Here is a 22731-nt window from a genome sequence, read left to right on the forward strand (position 1 = left end):
AGTTGAGCAGCAAAGAAAAGAAAAGAAAAAAACAACAACCAGTGCACAGCTGACCACACTGACAGCAGAGGATTCATCCAGCCGACAAATTAAAATATTGAGGGCGTGTAGTAAATCACTGACCAATCAGCAGACGGCTCCTCAAACTCAGACCCGTTCCATGGTCCTGGTACCCCAACGGAGGGGGGACGGAAAAGCGACCGCCTTTGGAGCGGTTGTTTCTGGAAAATCACACATTCCTGCGGTGCGAACTGTAACGGACTATACCGGTTCATTCCAGCACTTTTTGTGCGGTGGAAACAGACTAAAGATGATACATTCAGTATCTGAAGAAATTCAAGATCTCCTTCACTATATTTTTAGGTTCTAACAACGCATTCTTCCCCATTCATCATGTGAGAGAATTTTATTCCTCGGCTGTTTGTATAAATTGAATATGGAATATGATGGGGGGGGGGGGTTCTCCCTCTTCAATCCACTTGGCTCTGGACCTTATAAATACTCTCTGAGCTTTATTCACATTATATCTACTGGATGTTCCTCCAGTGTTCTTGTGCTTCTTCCAACTGAACATGATCGATGAAACCGTGACGTAGCTTAATCTACTGATGTCATTTGGCCTTTTAAATATGGCGGCGACCACATACACGTATGGCGGCGGCCAGATACACGTATGGCGGTGGCCACATATACGTATGGCAGTAACCACATACACGTATGGCAGCAACCGCAACTAGTTTGTTGGCGCACATAAGCCGCCATTATTTGATACCGCACTGGTGAGGTTTCAATTTTGAGAGTAGTATGGCGCTGACCGTGAGCAATAATGGCGGCGTCCACAAACAAGCATGTCAGCGCCCATAAGTTGTCATTTTTATACCGCACTGGCGGGGTTTCAATTCTGGAGGAGCACGGTCGCATTGGGGATCATGTACTCTTGACACCGACAGTGGCGCTGTGATTGTGATTCAGATCAAAATGGCAGAACAAAATGGCGGCAATCATAAGGAAGCAGCATGTTGTCGGCCATCTTTGATTCCCCAATGACGGCCTCTCTATTGTCGCTTTCAGGTGTGGTTTTCACTGCACAGTCTCAGGTGAAGGAATGACCAGGCCACCTTTGTTTCTGAGTCCAAGAAGACGGTAGTTGTCGCTGGACAAATAGATATGATTGGTCCATATGAAGTTTTTCCTTGAAGTTCCAGTTTGATTTTATTTTGTGGGGGGTGGGGGTGGGTGTTACCATGGACCCCCCCTTTGTTTGCAGGCGCCTTTGAGGCTTCCTTTGACATGAAATACATAATTACATGACATAAAAGTTAATTAGTTAATTTTTCCCAGCTTTATTAGTCTTCTGATTTGTTTAAGACTTCCCCCCTTCTCAATAATTCCTCCATGAGGTTTCCACAGGATAGAGCTTTTCCTCAGCTTTAAAATGAGGCACTTCTGTGCTGATAGATGGATTAGCAAGCGAGCTACAAATGTTTTTGTGGATTTTCTAGCCGGGGATCTATATGTTTAGCGCTGGCGAGTGACCTTCCCAAGATGGCGGACGGCGAGGAACACCACGGGTAGCGCCGTGACGCATCTAGTGTTTCACGTCCATGCATTTCCACTCATTCCTCCTCAGTCTTACTCGACTGGACTCTACTTCCTATTGACGCCTCTCCACTATGTGTCCGTCTACTACCAGGTACTTTCGTGGTGCCTGCACAGCACAGCAGTGACGTGCGGTGAGGTTCATGGCTGGCGGGGTACTGCCTCCCCCTGACCGCAGGTCGCTGCTGCACAGCCGAGGATCCAAGCGAGCTCCGGCAGATGGCCGGCTGCTGATTGGGCCGGCGCATCACGACACGAGTCAGACGGCGACTTGTTCAACCAGTCATTTTTGAAACCTGCAGAAGTCGGCTTCAGGTGTCCCAATCGCATTTGAAAAATGTCCTACTTAAACGTCCTAATTTCCTCTACTAAACTGTCACAGCATGTTATAAAGTTATTTTGCTGAAACCAGAACGAGCAACTCTCAGTAGATGAAAAATAGCGTGCTAATTCCAGTCGCAACACGAGGCAGCACGAGCAAGGCTACTACACTTCCAGCCACGGCTCTGGGACGGTGTGCGGACAACTTGTCCACAAAACTGCAGCCCTGGACAACTCATCCATGTGTTTCCAGACATGTTGTCCATTACTAATTTTTTTCAGCATTATTGATTTGAAGGATTGGATTTACGAAAAATATTTGACACATTTGGAAGGATTATTATGTATATTTGACACAAAAACTGCTTGTGTATTAAGGTTGACAATATCATGTACTTTTAGCACTTTTGATTTGGCAAACAAAGGGTTTTTAGGAGCAAAACATCAGCTTGCTTTGTGAGTCTAATGGACTTCTTCTGAAGTTAAAAAAAAATAGGATCAATATTTGTTTTATAATTATTATACATATTTCCACACCATAATTGAGATATGGAAGAATGAGGGAGTTATATAAGAAGTGAAGTGGCTTCCAACTGACCTTTTCATTAAAAATTAATTCCTAGAAATGTATTTACATCCACTTGTTCAATTTGTTTACCATTAAGAGAATGGTAAACAAAGTCATATGATACTTACCCAACCGGTAATTGCCCCGACCTGAGCGCTGCACTGGCGAGCAAATGAGCAACGGCGCCCTCTCGTGGCCCGGCACACTAACTACATCGTTGTCAGTGTGTCCTCTGCTGCAGTGTAAAACACAGTGCTTTTTTTTTAACAAGTTAGGTGTTGTGATCTGAAATGTTGTCATGTGCGTGTGTGTGTGTGTGTGTGTGTGTGTGTGTGTGTGTGTGGTCTATTTGTATATGTTCTGTTAAAAAAAAAGAAAAAGAAATACTGCCTTTTTTAATGTAATCTTTCTTTCTGTACCTTGTTCTCAATAAAAAGATAAGTAGAAAACAGGCACCTGTGAAACCGAAACACTGGACAGTGAAGCATGATCGTAGCAAGTCACTTTGTGGAACGTTATCAATAAATATATAAAAATCTACACTATTTAATGTGTTATTTGAGCTGATATATTACTTGTACCTGATGGGAAAATGGCTGGGCCCACGCCGTGGTCGTACTCTACTGTAATGGAAAACGACCTGGACTGAGGCGAGTAAGAGCTCATGGAAAAGCCTCAGTAGCTGCAACAAGTCATTAAAGAAACATGGCCGCTGCTGTGCTGGCTGTTTAACCTCCATTAACACAGAGAGCAGGACACATGCCCACTGACGTTCTCAGTCAGGGCAGCTTGCATGTTGAATTATATACTGATCTTTTAATCTGTGTTCTTTATTTTTGGTAGCCTTTGAATATATTGCCTTGTATTTTATGTTTATTCACATTAACATCATTGTCAGTGGCTTTGGGACACCCAGCTAATAAAATGTGTGTGTCTTCTGAGAAGACAAGTGTTCTCAGTTATCTAACTGGTTTGATCCTTTTTATGTAGAATACCCCATGTTATGGTTTTATAGTAACATCTGTTTTGTTTACTGTCTGTTACAGCTCACTTCTTGTAAGAAAAGCATTAAACGTGTTTTTTTTCCCCCTTAGAAGTGGTAAACCATGCTGGACAGCCCAATGAGACTTCAGAACTGGAAAAAAGCAACTTTGCACAAATAAATGAACTACAAACATTCCAAGAATAGAATACAGACACGGAAACAGGAGTTTGATGATTCTTTTACTTTCAGACAGAGGTGTTTGCAGCTGCAGGTGTTAAGTGGTTAGACAAGTCATGTTACATTCACTCTGTGGAGTGGCGACTTTAAAATCACTGCACTTTTATTTCCAGATCAAACTGCTGTTAGGGTTAATCCCCGGGATTCCAAAGCAACATGATTAACACCAGCAGCATTTATGGTCACACTAAAACCTGCTCAACCCCCAAAAAGCTCCACATCACCTCAGAGAAACCACCTTGACTGAGTCAGTGGCTGCTGGAACCAGTCGCTACGAAAAGCTCCACCAAACAGAGGAAAAGACCTGATGTATGATTCTCAGCCAGAAGCAGTGCATTGTAGAAAACAAACAAACAAACAAACACCACAGGAGGGTTTAGTTCAGTTAAATATGTTGCCAGTGACTGATGGTGGACATCAGACGATTACAGTGTCATGGTCTCGTCTCTCCTCTTTGTAAACTCGACTCGGTGCAATAAACCTGCTGAAAGACGTTTTGCATCGCTGGAAAATTCTCAATATGCTTGATTTGGACTCTCTTTGTGATCAAGGCCAAAGACTGAGATTACAAGCATTCGACAATTGGTTAAAAAAAACAAACAAAACAGAAACGGAGTCATAAACATTTTCCTGGGATCTGCTTCAGGCCTCTGGGGTCGTTTACCATCCGAGACTAAACATGATCATTCGTTTCAGGAAAGAGAAAACAGAGTCAAACTGGAGGAGAAGCTCTGTTTCTTTAAGATCCGGAAGCACAAACACTTGCAATATGTTTGGATTGTTTCACTAGAAATGATGAATCCAGTCGATGGAATCTCACCCTAACAATCAGCTTGTGGACAAACTTCTGCTTTCCTACGGCCAAATAGGTGAATTGTCACTCCACAGTCAAGAAAACAAAGCAAGTTTGGTTGAAGATCTGATTTTAAGTGCGAATGTTCCTGACATGTTAATAGAAAGGGGAAAGTAGTTTTGTTTTGTTTTGTTTTTTACTTTTCTCGTGCTTTCCTGAGTTGTTAAATACAAAATGAAATGGAAGTTCAACAATTAAAAAAATCTCACTGTCCTTTCTGTCTTTCTTTACAGTTTTTGTTGCGATGCAGAACGCTCAGTCTGGATCTCCTCCCCATCACCGTCACACAAGAACAGCAGCAGCAAAACTGTACAAGTACGAGTACGAGTCATAAAGTCTGAGCCTTTGGTTCTGCTTTGTTGGGTTTACTTGTGTCTGGTGTCGTCAGTACGTGAGAGCAGGATTATTTCTTTACATGTAGTGTGAAGACAGAAAAAGTGGGAGAAGAAAGAGGATTTTGTTTTTTTCTAATTCACACGACACCTTCAGTGCATTTCTTCTTCTTCTTCTTCTCCTTCTTGTCTTTGTGTTTGCGTTTGGTAGACTTTAGTGCAGTTGAGTAGAGATTGCGTGGGGCTCAGACGATCCTCCACTGCATGACGCTCATGTCCTTCCCGCCGGTCGACACCAGGTAGCTGTCGTCGTACAGGAAGTTCACGTTGGTCACATGACTGCTGTGGCCGCCGTAAGCTTGGCTGGGAGCCTGGGGGGGGGGGTTTGGGTATTAAAAAAACATCTTAAAAGAGTGTGATCAACACAGCATTCTGCAAAACGCTGAAACATTTGAAGCTTTTTTGTTGTGTGATTTGTCATTTTAGCCATTACGTCACATATTGTGTGCTTTTCCTAATTGTCTTAGGAATGACCACAATTATCACGTTTATAATTTCTGTATTTAACTGACAAAACAAATAATTTTGCAATGTTATATTTGCAAAAGCATCTGTATTCATTGCTTACATTTAATTTAAGTACACACACTGTGTTCAATCCAACCAAGCACTCAGAGTATTAGTTATATTTTAACTATCAAAAAATAGATTTCCTGTATAAACTGTCTTTATTAAAAGGGCATTTTTCAGATCTACAGCAGAGTATTACACTGTGACTCTTTGTGCAAAATTTAAAGATTGTTTTAATTATTGTTACTCAGAATAAGTGAAATTGCGGTTACTTGGTAGCAAAGTTAATTATATTTGTAAATCGTGTTTAACTATGACTACAGTTACTATGGAAGGGTATTCGGGCCAGTCAAGAAAAAAATATCAGAGGGAAAAAAAAAAATCTGTACACGACGACTGTATTCGATGACAGTACTAGACGACAGTACTAGACGACCGTACTAGACAACTGTACACGATGACGGTACTAGACGACCGTACTAGACAACTGTACACGATGACGGTACTAGACAACCGTACTAGGCAACTGTACACGATGACAGTACTAGACGACTGTACACGACGACCGTACTTGACGAGCGTACTAGGCAACTGTACTAGACAACTGTACATGACGACAGTACTAGACGACCATACTAGACAACTGTACACGACGACAGTACTAGACAACTGTACACGATGACAGTACTAGACGACTGTACACGACGACCGTACTTGACGAGCGTACTAGGCAACTGTACTAGACAACTGTACATGACGACAGTACTAGACGACCATACTAGACAACTGTACACGACGACAGTACTAGACAACTGTACACGACGACAATACTAGACGACCGTACTAGACAACTGTACACAACGACAGTACTAGACGACTGTACACGACGACCGTACTTGACGACCATACTAGGCAACTGTACTAGACAACTGTACATGACGACAGTACTAGACAACTGTACACGACGACAGTACTAGACAACTGTACACGACGACAATACTAGACGACTGTACACGACGACCGTACTTGACGACCGTACTAGGCAACTGTACTAGACAACTGTACATGACGACAGTACTAGACAACTGTACACGACGACAATACTAGACGACCGTACTAGACAACTGTACACGACGACAGTACTAGACGACAGTACAAGACAACTGTACACGATGACAGTACTACACGACTGTACACGACGACAGTACTGGACGACAGTACTAGACAACTGTACACAACGAGCGTACTCCACGATTGTACAGGCCCGACAGTACGAGACAACTGTACATGACAGCCGTACTAGACAACTGTACACGACGACAGTACTTGACGACAGTACTAGACAACTGTACACGACGACAATACTAGAGGACTGTAGACGACGACCGTACTTGACGACCGTACTAGGCAACCGTACTAGACAACTGTACATGACGAGCGTACTCCACGATTGTACACGACGACAGTACTAGACAACTGTACACGCCGACCGTACTAGACAACTGTATACGACAACCGTACTAGACGACTGTACTAGACAACTGTACTAGACAACTGTACACGACAACCATACTAGACGACTGTACTAGAAAACTGTACACGACGACAGTACTGGACGACAGTACTAGACAACTGTACACGACAAGTGTACTCCACAATTGTACATGACGACTGTACTCGATGCCTGTACACGACGACAGTACTAGACAACCGTACTAGACAACTGTACATGACAGCCGTACTAGACAACTGCACACGACGACCGTACTAGACAACTGTACACAACGACTGTACTCCACGATTGTACACAACGACTGTACTCGATGACCATACTGGACGGAGAGCGACAGGCTGCACTGTCTCTTCAAAGTCCTCATGCTGATGATAATCACATATTACACTCCTACAAACAAGTTCAGTTCGGTGTTGTTGTTGTTTTCTGCTGCCAGCATCTTACCCTGAACTGAGAGCAGGGATATGAGAAGAGGTGAACCTTCCCGAAGTCGTCTCCGGTGACCAGCAGGCTCTTGTTGCTGGACCGGCTCACTGCGTTGATGTCGGTGCCGTCTGAGCCGTCGGGCCACAGGCCTGAGAGGCACAAGTTTCCATAAGACAAGTATGAAACATAAATACACACCTGGACAGGTAGAAGGAAGGAGGCCTGCTCTCACCAAACACCTGGAAGCCCAGAGGACAAGTGGACGAGGCCCAGTCCATGTCCCTGGTGGTCTCCACGCTGACCACCTGCTTACACACTGACGGGATCCCTGAGAGCAGAGGAACACACACACACACACACACACACACACACACACACACACACACACACACACACACACACACACACACACACACACACACACACACACACACACACACACACACACACACACACACACACACACACACACACACACACACACACACACACAGTGAAGGTGTGTCATCCTGACATGTTTCAATAGGATTGTAACGCCGCACAAGTTCAGCTCAGGTCCAAACATCTAAACCTGCATGTCAGAAGAGAAAATCCACATGAGATGGAAAATATTTGGTGGAGCAGAAAATGGATGTGTTCTTTAAAATCCAGCAGACTGAAGCTACACTCACTCGTCTGCAAACTGTCTCAAAAAGTACAGAAATAAGGAAACCAGCTGAACTTCTGGACATGTTACAGACATTTAAAGGCCATTTTTCCTGGATGTGTTTCAGTGTGATGCCTGGAGAAAGCGAATATTATCTGAAAACGTGAAAAACATGAGGAATCCGGGCAGAAACCGTCAGGACATGGCGGATCGGACTCACAGTAGAGGATCTCGTAGTCGCCTGAGTTTGACACCAGGTACTGAGAGTCCACTGACCAATCCAGATGTGTGATGAAACTGGAGTGACCCTGGGAGCAGAAAGAGTCACATTTAGAAACACTTCTTCTCTCTGAACACAACATCAGCGTCTTTTCAAGGAGCAGGAACAGCCGTGGAACGTGACTCAGCTGTGTCCTCCGTCAGCCTGCAGCTCAGCTCTGAAGCCTCAGCGAGCGACTGAAACAAGGAGGGAACTAAATATAAAGCTGAGTGAGAGGGATTATAAAGGCTCACCGAGCACTTCCCGACTCGGCTGTACTTCCTGCCATTTTCTCCCACAGCGTAGACGTAGATGTAGTTATCATGGGAGCCGATGGCCAGGAAGTTACCGTCTAAATATGGGAAAAGAAAACAGGAAGATTGCTGGACTCCAAATGAAATGCAAACATTGTAATGAACTAAACTGCATGTATGACCGATATAATTGGTGTTTGGAAATTGGCTTGCACAGTCTCCACAGATTATCAGCTCTTTGGAATAAAGCGAACTCAGGAATGGCTGCCAGGGAGGATAACATGAACGCTCAGGTGACGTGACGTACCCGGGCCGTATCGCACCACAGACAGCTGCTCATTGCCGTCTGTGTGCATCGTCACCAGGTCCTTGGAGTCCGTGTCCAGCACCAGCCACCTGCAGGGTCGACACACACCCACCAACTGCCGTCACACCATTTTCACTCGACCTCCCAGAACGAGAGCAGGACGGGGCCTGTACCTGCCGGTCTGGGTTCCGATGGCCACCACCGCCCCTGACGGGTGGAAGCCTGCGGCCTGAGCAGCGTCCTGTCACACAGGAGAGCACAGGGAGATTTACAAGTATGTCACCTTCACTGTGCTCCCTGTTTCCCAGCACATAAAACCTGCTTTCACATTTAAGTGTTGAGGTTACAAACTTCAAAGCAATTCAATGCAAATACAGTTCTGTAAAGACTATAAATACAAAAATACATGTAGCTAACTATGTCCACTGCTGTGTCACATGCAGTTCCCTTGCCTCACCCCAGGGGGCAGTGTTGCTTCATCTTACCTCCATGATCTTGGTCCAGATGAGCTGATGGGAGTTTGAGTCCCACAGAGAGACCTGCCTGTCGTAGCCACAGGTTAAAAACTGAGGTTTCCAGGGGTGAACGGCCAGACCCCACAACTCATCCGTGTGGCCCTGAAGAGACGAGACTCGCTTTCATCCACTGTTCATAACTTCTCCGTCTCCACATCAGGTCTGCAACCTTTAAGTTCCACACTGCTCACTTTCTACCAAATGAAATTCAAATGGCGCCGCAAAAATATGTTTACCTCGATACAAAAACTGTGCATTCATGAAGTTTTGATGGAAATGAAGGATGGGAAACATTTCATCACATTTTCAGTTGTTTTGGACCCAATTTTTATGGTTTCCTTCTTGTTTTTCAGCGTTTTTTGACAATTCTGACAATTGAGCTTTATAACAATTTTCTCTCTTCTATTAGCAGTTCAGCAGGTAATTTTACGGGTATTTCTTTTAGAAACCCTTCTCATTTTAGGACTTTTACTTAGACTTTTAGCAGTTTTCCTTTTTCTTGTGGTTTTAGCCATTTTCCCTCTTTCTAGTTCTTTCTTAAAGCCCATGTGAAAATGACTGGTTGAAAATAAATATGATAGAATGTTTATTCATGTATAATTTAGTGAAAGCTTCAGGGAGCCACTCGAGGGACTAAAGAGTGGCAGGTTGCAGACCCCTGGTCTAGATTTATCACAATATATGTCACATTTGTGGATTAGTCATTACTCTGTGATGAGTTGTTGATGGGTTTTCATACTGCGGAGCTCCAATACCTGCGTGATGGAGACAAACTCTCCATCCAGGCTGCCCTGCAGAACAAAGTTCTTGGTGGTGCCGATGAGCACGGTCTCCCCGCGGCCCTCAGCCATGGTCCGGATCGGACCGAAAGACTCTGGCACCTGAACAAACACTTCATGTAAACGAACCTTCACAACATGTTGACGCCTCTGAGCAAACAGGACGTGTGAAACACAAGTATCATTGACATAAATATCCATGGATCACCTCAGGCTCTGTAATGGCCGTGACATGATGCGGTTTACTGAACACACGGTCTGCCGCCTCAGGCAGGACTGACATTTACCACACCAAGGCTTCCTTCAACATTTCATTGATGCATATCAAGCAGGTTCCAGCAGACGACGTTTATATTATTCAGCCTTTTTTTTTGGTTTCTCACCTCCACCGTCTGTATCTGCTGGTAGCCGCTGTCCCAGGAAATGAGGCGGCGGTCTTTCCCCCCGGACACCAGTGTGCCGTTCCTCAGCATGCACAGAGTGAAGATGCTCCCCTCGTGAGCTCCGTTGATCACCTGGCTGATGCGATTAGTGCCTGGATCACAGAGACCAGAGCAGATTGATGGGAACAGAAAGGTGGAGCGCTTGAAGACGGCAGGTTAAGAGACGGACGGCGTGATGGAGGGAGGAAGCAGAGTGTGAATGAGAAGTGCACTTCATCCACGAAATGATTTGATCACAGCAGTCAGCTCAATGTTTCTCTGCAGTTCTGTGATCAAACCATCACAGTGACGTTCACAGAGGAACACTACGTACCTTTTCCCCACACCAGGATGTTTCCGCTCGAGTCTCCAGTGATGGCATCTCCATTTTCAGCAAAGGTCACGCACAAGACGAACTTTGGTTTCTCTTGTTTCTGCAGCGAACACAAGAACAGGCTCACATGATTGTCCACATGTGGCCTCTCCACACGACAGGTCGTCCTCATTAAATCTGTGTGGCGTCTCACCTCGAACAGGCCCTGCTTCTTGACCAGCGAGCCTTTCTCCAGGTGCCAGAAATACAGATGAGACTTTCCACAAGTCACTACAACGTTGCTGTCGGTGGGATGAAAGTCTGCAGCAAACACCGACTCGTTGGAGCACTGAGCCGAGACAGCAAGAGACAACGTCAGCTGATGGATCGGGAAGAGAAAGAGGCAAAACAAGGAGAGAAACAAGACAAAGCGGCAGGAGGCTACCTTCACTTCAGCCAGCCGGTCTTCTCTCTGCCAGTCCCACACCGACAGAACGTGATCGTTGGAGTCATCCACAACGCAGAGCGTGTTCCCTCCATTCTGACATTCAAAAACAAGATTGAAATGTGTCTTTTAACTGAATTTTTTTTTAAATGGCGCGAAACCGACGCACTGGTTGTAGGGATGGCTGAACTCACAGCTATTCTGGATGGAACAAGAGTGAACGCTTTCAGAAGCACAAGATACTCTCCTTGTCTACCTGCCGTAAGCACACCTTCCAAAATGTTGAATATCTCGAAGCTTTTGCACAGTTTCATTGTTTGATGCTTGAAGTTTAAACTGTTTTAAAATTCTGTAGCAAAAACTCATTTCTGATCCAAGTGTGAAGACAAAACGCTGGAGTGAGCAGACGCCTCCTATTGGATCTCATAGAGGAGTGTTGCAGCACCGCTGACACATATTTCCACAGACCTGCAGATCAAATGTGTAGATTTGTGCTGACATTTGTTACTCTGTTCACTCATGGACACAAAAGAAGAGGTGAAACAAAGTGGCCAGGTATGATGTATATGAATTTATAATATCAATCAGCCTAACATGCATGTGTTTGTGCCCCTGAATGCACACAACGAACATGGATACTCCCCTGACACTTCAGTTTGGGCTCATTTTGACAAAGAGAGAGAAGACCCACACTGGGTTCTTCTCTGAAGTTTCCATCAGAGGGGGTTGCTTGGCTCAGTGTATGTGTGTGTGTGTGTGATTTTATAAATGGCCTGAAACAGCTCAGAAGTGGTGTTTTCTTACCGACTTGGAGAAAGCCAGGCAGACCAGCGCTCGGTCAAAGAACCCCGTTCCCAGGACGTGGAGCGTGTTGAGGCTGACGGAGTCCCAAACACGGACGTGAGGAGCCAGCTGCTTTCAATAAACACACACGGAAAGAGCAAAACACCAGGACAAACAATAAGTAATAAAGTAATATGTCATGTTAGTCAGTGAAGTGAGACACCGCAGAGAATCATCTGCCTCCATCTCATCCATACAGTAATACTTTGTGTTTAATGCAAATCAAATCAAACTAAAACAATCAGATAAACGACGTAAAAGAAAGCGATAAAGCTTCAGATTTACAACTATCAAAGTTGGAAGGTTTTTCAACCGGCAACATCATGGTTAGCCATGTAATACCAGCTTTCACCACAAGATGGTGTATTGTGTCACTTTAATGAGCAGCTGAAGGGATCAGTAACACGACACTGAAGCTCATGGCTGCTGTGCAAGGCTCTAGACTTTAATAAGCAAATTTGTGCCATTTACCAATTAAAAAAGATTCATGAAAGTAAAAAAAACGTAAAAAAAAAAAAAGTGCTCACGTGTTTTCAGATGAACAAACTCAGGCCCTGTTTACACAACAAGGATTCAAGTGATAAGACATCTTTTAATGAAGTTTTGTTAACACGGAAAAGACAGACACACCTGAAACCATTTAGTTTTCATGTCTGGCCACAAGGGGTGCCGTTTGATTTTGTAATGTAACCACACAGATTGTAGCGGACAAACGACTTGGTTGGATTATTGTTACGGTGACTGTCAAAATAAAACTGCCAAGTCCGAGGAGAGTATGGACTGGGAGTCATGATGCTCTGGACGAGACATTGTTGTTACAGTTCACCTACTGAGCATGATTAGATGGAGTATCTACTCTGATGTGCATGAGGAGTAGCAGCAATCCTGCCGTCTCCATGGAGACGGAGCCTGAAAGTTTCCAGGCAGTTGAGTTTTCAGTGTCTCTGAGCACTGTTGTCGTTTAAACCCTATAACGCAACGAAGTTTATGCGTTTTCATTTGAAACCCTTCGACTTTGGGCATTAGGATGCAGAACTGAGCCCTGATGTGTTCGAAAGCCTCGTCACATTCCTAATCTGCAACATTCAACCAAGCAAAATAAAACCTCTGAAAGCCAGATGAAGGACTGACGTAACACCGCCACCCAGTGGACAACAGTGGCATAGCTTTGATCTGACAGCAAATCTTTATAGAAAGCTGCGGAACCTTTAGATGAACCATGGATGGAGCGGTGAAGTGATGAGGAATCACTTACTTTCCCGTCTGAAGAGGTTCCTGCCACTTGGCCCGTTGCTATGGTGATCTTATCGGGATGGACGGCCAGGCTGGTGAGGAGAAACACGAGAAAAGCAGACATTAAAAAGGAGTTAAAAGCCTTTTCCACATCAAAAGAGCCATTTGAATAAAGATGAGGAGAACATGAAAGGCTGCGTTTGGTGAGTGAGCCTTTTAAAGCTTTGAATATGATTTTCACTGGAGCTCCTCGCTGCCTGTACTAATGTGTATAATGTGTGAGGGAGTGAAACACATTAGGATAATTTCATTCCTTTTAGGGCTCAATGGTGAATCAACACTCACAAGATGGTTAAAGCTCGAATAGCTTCTATTCAAAGGAGTAAAAATGTGTCTCTGATCCAGCCTATGATCTAAAATATACACTGTTGATTAAAAAGTAGAGTTTTTCATTTATGAACCTCAAAGTTAAAAACATAATTATTGGTGACGACTGCTCAAGTTTATTCTAACGGTACAGCATGACAGACAGGACAGAAAACACCTGTTTCTGTCCCATTTGCATGTTTTCTCCACAGTTTACTCACTGAATAAAACAACATGTGATGTATTTTGCGTTCTCACCATTTGATATCGTCCGTGTGTCCAGTGTAGTGTCTCTGAAGCTGCTCGTCCACGTTGAAGAGCACGACCACCGAGGCGATGAAGTACACCGTCTCTCCGGTGGGAAGCAGGTAAAGGTTGGAGCGGCAGTCTCGACCGCGGTAACCGTAGCTGGACATGAAGCAGGTTAAAGAAGAAAAGCACAACCAGACAACATGCTGGAAGCACAAAGCGAAGAAAACATATGCTTAATAACAATAAGTAACTGGAGCTATGATACTATAGTACAACTGAAGTATCAAACTATAGTCATACTATAGTATAACACTGCAAAAAAAAAAAAATGTTTGCCCAAATAGAACATATAAAAACATAAATCTGAGAGGAAAATTACGAGTGAAATGATCTGTCTACACAGCAAGTAGATTTTAATTGATTAGAAATCTTGAAATACATTTTTTATTGATTTAGGATTATACTATGACATCAAGGACTACAAAAACGTAAATAACAGAAGAAGACAGTGTGTCCTCTCTCTCCCTGGTTGTTCCAGGTTTTAAAAAGTGTGTTGCTCCAAGCAGCCAATCAGAAATCAAACCCTATATAGTGTCATCAGGGGTTCAGCCAATCACAGTCAAGGTAGGCTCCTCCCCTCTGACTCCTCCCACAATCAGGCAGCTCTGCTCTGGCACATGGCGCCGTGAGAGGAAGTACTTCCTCCTCTTCCCATAGAAGGGCGTGTGTGTGGGCGGAGCCAGTCCAGCTCACACAGACACAGCAGATTGTGAATGCAGCTCCTAGGATCAATATTCTAATGGAGGAGGATCAAGGAGGAGCTGGATTTTTAAGTAAAATGTTTTTAGATCCATGTGAAAGTGTTGAAAAGCAGGATTATAGGAGATGCTTAGAACAAGCCAGATTATCTATCATGTCTAAAAATAGGATTTAAAATTGTGGCAAGTGCCACATAATTTGCAGTGAATTTATTTCTACAGTATTTGTAGGTACAAAGATTAAAAGTCAAATATTTAAATGTCAGATATTTGAAATAAAGAGTAGGGAATAAAATAAACCCCGCCATAAACTGCACCTCCTTATTTTTTTTCTGTTAATCCAGACACTTACAATCTAAATAAATCATGCACACTTAACAAATACAATTGCACATACGAGGTGCAATTTGCCAAGACAGGGATATACCTTGTGGACAACACATGCTTTGTTCTGCTCGATAATTATAATCACAAAAGAGAATTACAAATACAAGCACAAAGCTGCTTCACTATACAAGCTAACTCAAGTATCTAAAATGTGCAAACCGTTGTAGAGCCAATCAGACATGTAAACACATGATGGGAACTTGAAGCAACAACACTCTGTTTTCACTCATTGTCAAAAAAGAAAAGGCACAACTGTGTCTCGCTGAAGCTAAAAGAGCGGAGGAGGAGCTGCTGACTGGTTGCCTGCCGGCGGTTTGCAGGTCATTTGTGACTGCGGGCTGCAGAGAGACGAGCTCGACTCCGTGGAACATGGAACTCTCCTCTGACAAGCAGACCAAACACTCACAGCCTCCTCTGGCAGGTATCAGTGTATTTCCCTCTGGGAGGGTGACTGCTCGAAAAACTCCTCAAATCAGATACAGGGTTGGATTTGTAACTTGTGCAGAAAACACACAGCTGATATCATCTCAGCCAACGTCTACAGCGACCAGTCAATTTGACGGAGGTGAAATAAAGTGTTGGTACAGAAGGATACACCCAGTCCAGTTTGAGCTTGTTGCAGGGCAGCTCGGCTCTGGCCTCCAGGCAGTAGCCGTCCACTTGCTCTTTGGGCATGTACATGGTGACGGGACGACCCTTCAAATACATTTTCACATAACCTTCCTCTAAAAAAGGCAACAGAAACAGTCAGATGATGGATTATTACATTATTACACACAAATACCGAGAAGAGTCACTGTCATGAGAGATTTCTGAGGTCAAACAACTGCAAGAAGCACATACAAGACAAACAATATTTTTGTTGTTATGGGGTGAATGAAAATGATGTGATGTGATGAGTGAATGAATGAACGAATGAAAACCTAAAAATGACAGAAGTAGCAAACACGAAGACATTTGAACAAAGTTTTATTTCGTAAAGACGTGATTGACAACGAAAAGCACAAAATGAACATCAAACAGAAGTGAGAAACTTCCACAGCTTGTAAATATTCAGCTCACAGCAGATTAACTGACACAGATTGCAGACACAAGCAGAGCAACGGAAATGTTACTGAAAAATAAGCAAACAGATCCAAAAAGAGGATGATGGGAAACTGCTCAGTTTCGAACATGCTCACCCTGGGAGACAACGCAAGCAGTCCACATTGAGGGAACCAAAGGAAACAATGAAGCTCATTAGGGAGGAGGATCAATCTATTTGGATGGATTTATGGATTTACTTTGTTGTTCTTATGAGATGCTGTTGGTCTGAATGTCTGGTATAATGAGACACTGGGCTGGTGGGCACATCGTCTTCATGGTGCACATCTCAAGTAAAAGCATGAAAGTGTCTGTGACCTGACCTCAGGCTTCATTCTACTTCAATAACAGCAGCTTCGTCATCTGGTACTGTATGGGGTTATATTTGTGCCAAAATTCTGAGCGAGCGATGGGAAAATTTGCGCGCAAAAAAATGAATTGTGCAAGCGCACTAATAGCACTTTGAGGAAATATTTAAATTGCGCAAAGACAAACTTGAGATTGCGCGCTCAAAAATCATCTCTGCGCTCAGATTCTTCCTCTGCGCGCTCAACCTCTCTCTCTCTCTCTCTCTCTCTCTCTCTCTCTCGCTCGCTCAAATCTCTCCATGTCCGCGCTCAAGTCCTGCTGTGCGCTCGCTCAAAATGTGCAAAGCCCAAATGTGACAGACACGGTTGTCCACCAATCACAGAAATTTGGGGCGGGCGTTGAATTCTGATTGGTTGCTTCGGTTTCTGGAAGTGCCTCATAACCGACAAAGACGAAGAAGGAAAAACAAACTGCGAGGGAAAACAGAAATAAGGAAAACTAAAGATAATGATCCTGGATTACAACATGTTTTCCCCCGCAGTTTGTTTTTCCCTCTTCTTGTTTTTCTTCTTCGTTGGTTTTGAGGCACTTCCAGAATCCGAAGTAACCAATCAGAGTTCGCAGAGGAAGAATCTGAGCGCAGAAATGATTTTTGAGCGCGCAATCTCACGTTTGTCTTTGCGCAATTTAAATATTTCCTCAAAATGTTATTAGTGCGCTTGCACAATTAATTTTTTTGCGCTCAAATTTTCCCATCGCTCGCTCAGAATTTTGGCACAAATATAACCCCATAGTACTGCAGGAGCTAGTAGCAGATCTGGAAGTACTGGCTGGGGGATTTGACGGGTATGCGATAGCTGGGCGTGTCCAGGGGAGAGTACGAGGTGAGACTCCCCGACTTCCTCAGCTGGAGGCTGAAGCTCGGGGCCCTTCTGCTGGCGGAAGCCTTTGCGGCTCCGCTCTTTCTGGCCGCCGGGGCCTTGGTGCTTTCTGAGGGTCTGACGGGGGCGACGGGGGCGGCGGCCGAAGCTGCGGCGCCGCTTCCCGTCTGTTTGGCAGAGCGGCTGAGGTAAAGCTGTACCGTGACTAGAACGTAGCAAAGAGCAGACGAGCCCGGAGGTGGAGGTGGAGGTGGAGGTTGTCGGGCCAAACGATGCAGAGGGGGCAAAACAAAAACAGTATCAACAGCCGACACGCCAACGGTTTCGTGTCACATTTAACAAAAACGAAGACACAAACTATGGGGAGGAAGCTGGGGAACTAGCGTGTTCACTGTAAACTCCTGTTTTTCTCCAAACTGACAAAGAAAATAAAAGCAATGAATGCAGTGGATTCTATTAGAATGAACTGGTTTGTCCACTGATGTCAACTATTTTCTAATGAAGATTCCAGAAGAACATCTGGTCCCGACAGAGGTGGAAGGAGACATGCGACTACTGCTGTATGGTTTTCACTGAACTTTATTATCACTACACGCTTTATGTTAACGGGAAAGATTCAAGTGCTGTTTAAAAACATATTTCAAAAGCTTTACACAGCAACGGCAGAAAGACTGGACATGATGCACTTTTCATGTTGGGTCTTTAGTTTGGTGCTTTTGTTTGTTTTTTTTATAATGAAAGCACAAACACATGCAGCAGACAACACTACGCTGTAAACATTGGGAGAACAAGGACAGACGGCTAAGTTGGATTGTTATTGCGGTGACTGTCAAAATAAAACTACCCAGTCTAGGAGAAGACGGACTGAGAGTCATGATACTCTGGAGGAAACTTTGTTGTGATCATGTGCAGGAGAACTATTTATCCAGTGGTGCTCATGACCAGGGCCAGCGTTTTCAGAGAGTTCTGCTCTTCCCTGATTCCAGAGTCCCAGCATTTCCTTCAACTTGTTTTTGCAGTGACTCTGAGCACCACATTTTTGAAACCGTTGTCATGTAAACGGGGCCTAGAATGAAAATACCCCTCCACCTCCATTCTATTAAAAAAAAGGAAAGCCCAAAAAAACTACTTAATTCCAATCATTTCTTCTTGATTATTTCCGCCTCTGCCTGCCTGAGCTGCACTGTAACAAGTGAGAAAATACTGAGATTTAATTGTAGCTTAAATGATCACCACAGAATAAAAGAGCCTGGCGTCTTGAAGTCCTTGGCAGCTTTGTGAATGCTCGGCTGAAGGGGAACTAGGCACAAAACCGACGACACTGTTAGAAAACTACAAGCTGAGAAATCAAACAGGCTTCAATCGGAGCGACCAGAACACAGGCTGGTGTTTGTGATGCAAAGCTACCGGCTCTGGTCTGAAGCGAGGAGTCTCAGCTCACTGGATCTACAGAGCCGGGCCGTGGCGAGGCGGCGACAGTCAGAAATCTTTGTGCTGTTACCGTGGCGACAGAGACTGAATGCCAACAAGCACAAAGTGAGGCCGTGAGCAAACAGAGCAACGTCTGGTGACGCTGCAGGTTAGGTGTGACTGGAAGCGTGTTTGTGCGGTAATGACTCTCCAAACAATCAAAGTTTCACACACACACACACACACACACACACACACACGGTCCACACTCTCGTCTGCACGGCGCTCTGCTCACTGCAGAAGTGACTAAAAAACTGTGAGATCTTCCAAGAGTTTGGAGTGGCGGTCCTGATTGAGTGAGGCGTTTGTGCACCGCAGCTGAGCAGAGAGCCGTGGAGGCGTCGTGGAGAAGTGGGCGTGGCCTACCTTTGCAGTGGGTCACACGTCGCATCCCTTGTAAAGGTCACAGAGAGACACACAAGCACCAGGTGAGGGGGGGTGGGGGGGGGGAGGCATGGCTTCCTCACCTCCTGGTCTGTCGTGACATGAGCAGCAGCTTCTGGCTGTAACGCTCTGAGTCTCACCTCCTCTCAGATCCATCCAGTCCCACCAGGACCCCCCAAGACCCCCCTAGACCCCACCAGGACCCACCAGGACCCCCCAAGACCCCCCTAGACCCACCAGGACCCCCCAAGACCCCCCAAAACCCTCCATATATTGGTGTCTTCACAAATAGACTACATCTGAGGCCTTGTTTACGCAACCATTTTTTACGGCAAAAATGATGTCCATTTATCAAGAAACGGCAGAAACGCTGAAAACGAGTAGTTTGATGTTGGGCCACGAATCGGTGCAGTTTGTAAGGAAAGGCCTCCCTGTTCTTACACTGGCTGCCAACTTTAAAACTACCAAGACCCGGGAGAATACCGGGAGTCATGGCATTGTGGGAGCCGCCATGTTTGTTCTTGTCCATCTACTGAGCATGTGCAGAAAAACTATTTCCGATGACTGAGGTGTGCGTGTGCAGTAGCAGCATTTTCAAAAAGTTGCAATTTCATTGACCCAGAGCAGCGTTGTCACGTCAACAGACGCCACAAACCCAATGAAAGTTTTCAATTTCCACTTGAAAACGTTGTTGTGTAAAAAACTGGGTCTGAGTCTAGCCCCAAAAATAAAAAAATAAAAAAATTGGGGTTTGAGACACAACAGAAAATATCTGATAAAAAATAGTCTGTGTAAACAAAGCAAATGACTCCTTATCATGAAAAGTAGGAAATCATATTTAATCTACGAGGACAAACTGTCAGTATTTCATTTGCGTTTGAATTACAAACCGTTGTTGGATCGGGCCCTAAAACACCAAAGCTTTCTTCATTATTTGAATTTGTCTCTATCACACTTACTTTAGGTTGACATGTGTTTTAAAAACATAATGATGAGTTTTCCTCTTCATTCTTTTTATCATAATCTCATGAGCTCAATGACCTCCAGGTTGGTTTTACTGCTGCACGTCCTTCTTATCAGACTCGGCTGCAGTGACAATCATTAAATGTTTATATTGGATGAATTTATTCATTATAATGTCAAATCACATGCATGAGGCAGCCTGCAGTAGTTGTACTGATGATCTATTGGGTTGATTGTCACCCAGTCCTACTTCACCCCAGAGACACCTGCAGAATTATTATGCTTTATTTATAATGATGTCAATGTCCAACCGCAGGAATGATCAATATTGTCTCCATGGTGCATTTGTTCTGCAGCCTACATGAAACGCAATGACCTTCAGAGACATTTAAATGTTGTCAACAGTCACATGCTAATATACAATTCATTGGTGAGGAAAGCGAATGCCTCACAAGCTGGCGCTGCAGCTCCCACTGTACGAGCAGACAGGAGGCTAGTAGGTGTGACCTCAAATCTTCATTCAAAAAAAACCAGGAGTGATTCAGCGAGCCGTCCGCTTGTAACACTTTGATGATTTTAAAACTCTGATTAATCTTTGTGCCGTTGTGGAGACGTTAGGAATCAGGTGAGTGGACCAAATGGAGAACAGCAATTCAATTTGCATAGAAATCAATCGTGTGCTGGAGATGAAAAACATGATCAATATCGTCTCATTTCATGTTCTGTCTCATCACCTGCTTTCAACTCGTCTGCTGCTTTTTGTCCGAACAATGAAATGAGCAGCTTCTTTCCTCGGTTGTGTTGCGAGACGAGCGGGAAGCTTCTCTTTATGGACGACTTGTTTGTGTGTTTTCTTCCTGGTACATTTGAAAATGTTTTGTTTTTTTCTACTCTGTGACTTAATGAGCTAAAGCTGTAAGAACAACTGGAGCTAAAAGAAATTCCACCATCTTAACCTGAGACATATTCTTGTCCTGGTGAGCAGCGGAATTGATAAATCTGCTTTTGTACTTCAAATGTATGAAATACTGCGGATTGGGACGACAGCAACAGTTCACGAGTTGTTCACTATTTCATCCTTTTCAAACACAAATCCTCATAATTGTCCATTTTATGCTTCTAAAGGTTTAAACGACAACATTTTCAAGTGAAAACGCAACGCTCATATTTTGGGCGTCACGAACAACGCAGCTCTTTGAAAACGGCTCCCCCAGGTGGAACTTTTCAAAATCTCTGACTCTCTCTCTCATGGAATCGGGGAAAAAGGGCAACTATTTGAATCATCCCGGTGTGGACGTGCGACTCCTCACGCGTGTCACAGCCGAAGAAAGCAGTTGTTCTGCACATGCTCAGTAGACGATCAATAAGAACAGCAGCACCCACTAGTGGCCCAACATGAAAGCTGCATTGTCAGTGTTTCTGCCGTTTCAGTGGAAAAGGACACCGTTTTAGAAACATTGCCGTGTAATTGTGAAGCTTTTCCGAAACAAAAACACAAAAACGATGCGTTTTCACTGAAGATGTTGTGGTTTGAATGACGGCCTAAATCTTCTGCTACAAAGGAACACGTGCTTCAGATATTCATGTAAAGTTTAAATCCTTGGTTTTAAAGAGCTTTAGCTGCTTCCTGTATTGTATTACAAGTTCACGATTGTGAAAACAATACACAATTAGACTTTAAATTAATTTCAGCAAACAAAAAAACCAAACAGAAATAGCTGAAAAATACTGCAATATGATGAAAAGAGATGATGAGTGAGAATGTGCAGAGATGTGGAGGAGTGTGGACGATGGGAACGATGAAACACACAGGAAGTGATGTGCGACATTGTTTCTTGATGTGAACTGACAGATAATCTGCTGCTTCCTCTGTGAGACGAACTCTAGCCTGACAACTCCTGAATTCTTACCTGCGTTGAACACTGGATCCCTCTGTTTGCTGCGAAGCAGACAAGCACAGGTCAGTCAGTCAGACCGGCCGTCAGTGTTTCCGTCCGCCGCCGACGTCTGTTACCTGTCGCTGCGCTTGCCGCTGGAGTTGCTGCCGGTGGAGCCGGCGCGGGTTCGGTTGCCTTTGGAGTCGCCCGAGTCTTTCCGAGAGAGAGTTCCCACGTGTTCGTTTGAGTTGGCCCTCCTCACCGTGCTGAGGACGACGACATAGAGATACGCCATGAGGGTGTTCCAGTCCATGTGGCGATAAGCCGGACCAACATGATGGTTCTATGTTACAGAGCTGAACATGGTTGTTTGATTGCTCTGACGGCGTGAGGATGAGGGGAGATGCACAGATTGTGGGAAAGCAGTAAACTAAAACTGTTGGGCAATAAGGACAGATGGTAAACATTCAGCAGCAGCAGGAAAGTTTTCAGGAGAAGAAAGTGAAGAAAGTTCCATGTGGACTCAAACATCTTTGAGAGGTTTCATGGGAATGACTCTTCCCCTCTTTACCTTGTGGTCT

At 44.4% G+C, this 22731-nt stretch overlaps 1 protein-coding gene across 12 annotated transcripts in view; it reads right to left on the bottom strand.

Annotated features, from left to right (window-relative positions):
- Positions 1-3695: 3695 nt before the first annotated feature.
- Positions 3696-22731, bottom strand: part of eml1 (EMAP like 1) — a 72873-nt gene continuing 53837 nt past the window's right edge. For 7 of the 12 annotated variants that reach the window (XM_080512845.1, XM_080512840.1, XM_080512841.1 and 4 more), the window contains 20 exons: positions 22288-22416; positions 22184-22212; positions 19293-19319; positions 15779-15908; positions 14045-14194; positions 13443-13512; positions 12149-12259; positions 11345-11440; positions 11114-11248; positions 10921-11020; positions 10548-10699; positions 10141-10266; positions 9356-9487; positions 9044-9111; positions 8871-8959; positions 8564-8661; positions 8271-8358; positions 7637-7732; positions 7423-7553; positions 3696-5266 (listed from right to left, as the gene is read on the bottom strand). In XM_080512845.1, the coding sequence (XP_080368971.1) occupies positions 5141-5266; positions 7423-7553; positions 7637-7732; positions 8271-8358; positions 8564-8661; positions 8871-8959; positions 9044-9111; positions 9356-9487; positions 10141-10266; positions 10548-10699; positions 10921-11020; positions 11114-11248; positions 11345-11440; positions 12149-12259; positions 13443-13512; positions 14045-14194; positions 15779-15908; positions 19293-19319; positions 22184-22212; positions 22288-22416 (2083 nt within the window). In that variant the 3' untranslated portion in view covers positions 3696-5140. The remainder of the gene's footprint in view (positions 5267-7422; positions 7554-7636; positions 7733-8270; positions 8359-8563; positions 8662-8870; positions 8960-9043; positions 9112-9355; positions 9488-10140; positions 10267-10547; positions 10700-10920; positions 11021-11113; positions 11249-11344; positions 11441-12148; positions 12260-13442; positions 13513-14044; positions 14195-15778; positions 15909-19292; positions 19320-22183; positions 22213-22287; positions 22417-22731) is intronic. The other 5 variants (XM_080512846.1, XM_080512844.1, XM_080512851.1 and 2 more) reach the window with 2 other exon arrangements.

This window comes from Blennius ocellaris, assembly GCF_963422515.1.
Source record: "Blennius ocellaris genome assembly, chromosome: 17".
Lineage (NCBI taxonomy): Eukaryota > Metazoa > Chordata > Actinopteri > Blenniiformes > Blenniidae > Blennius > Blennius ocellaris.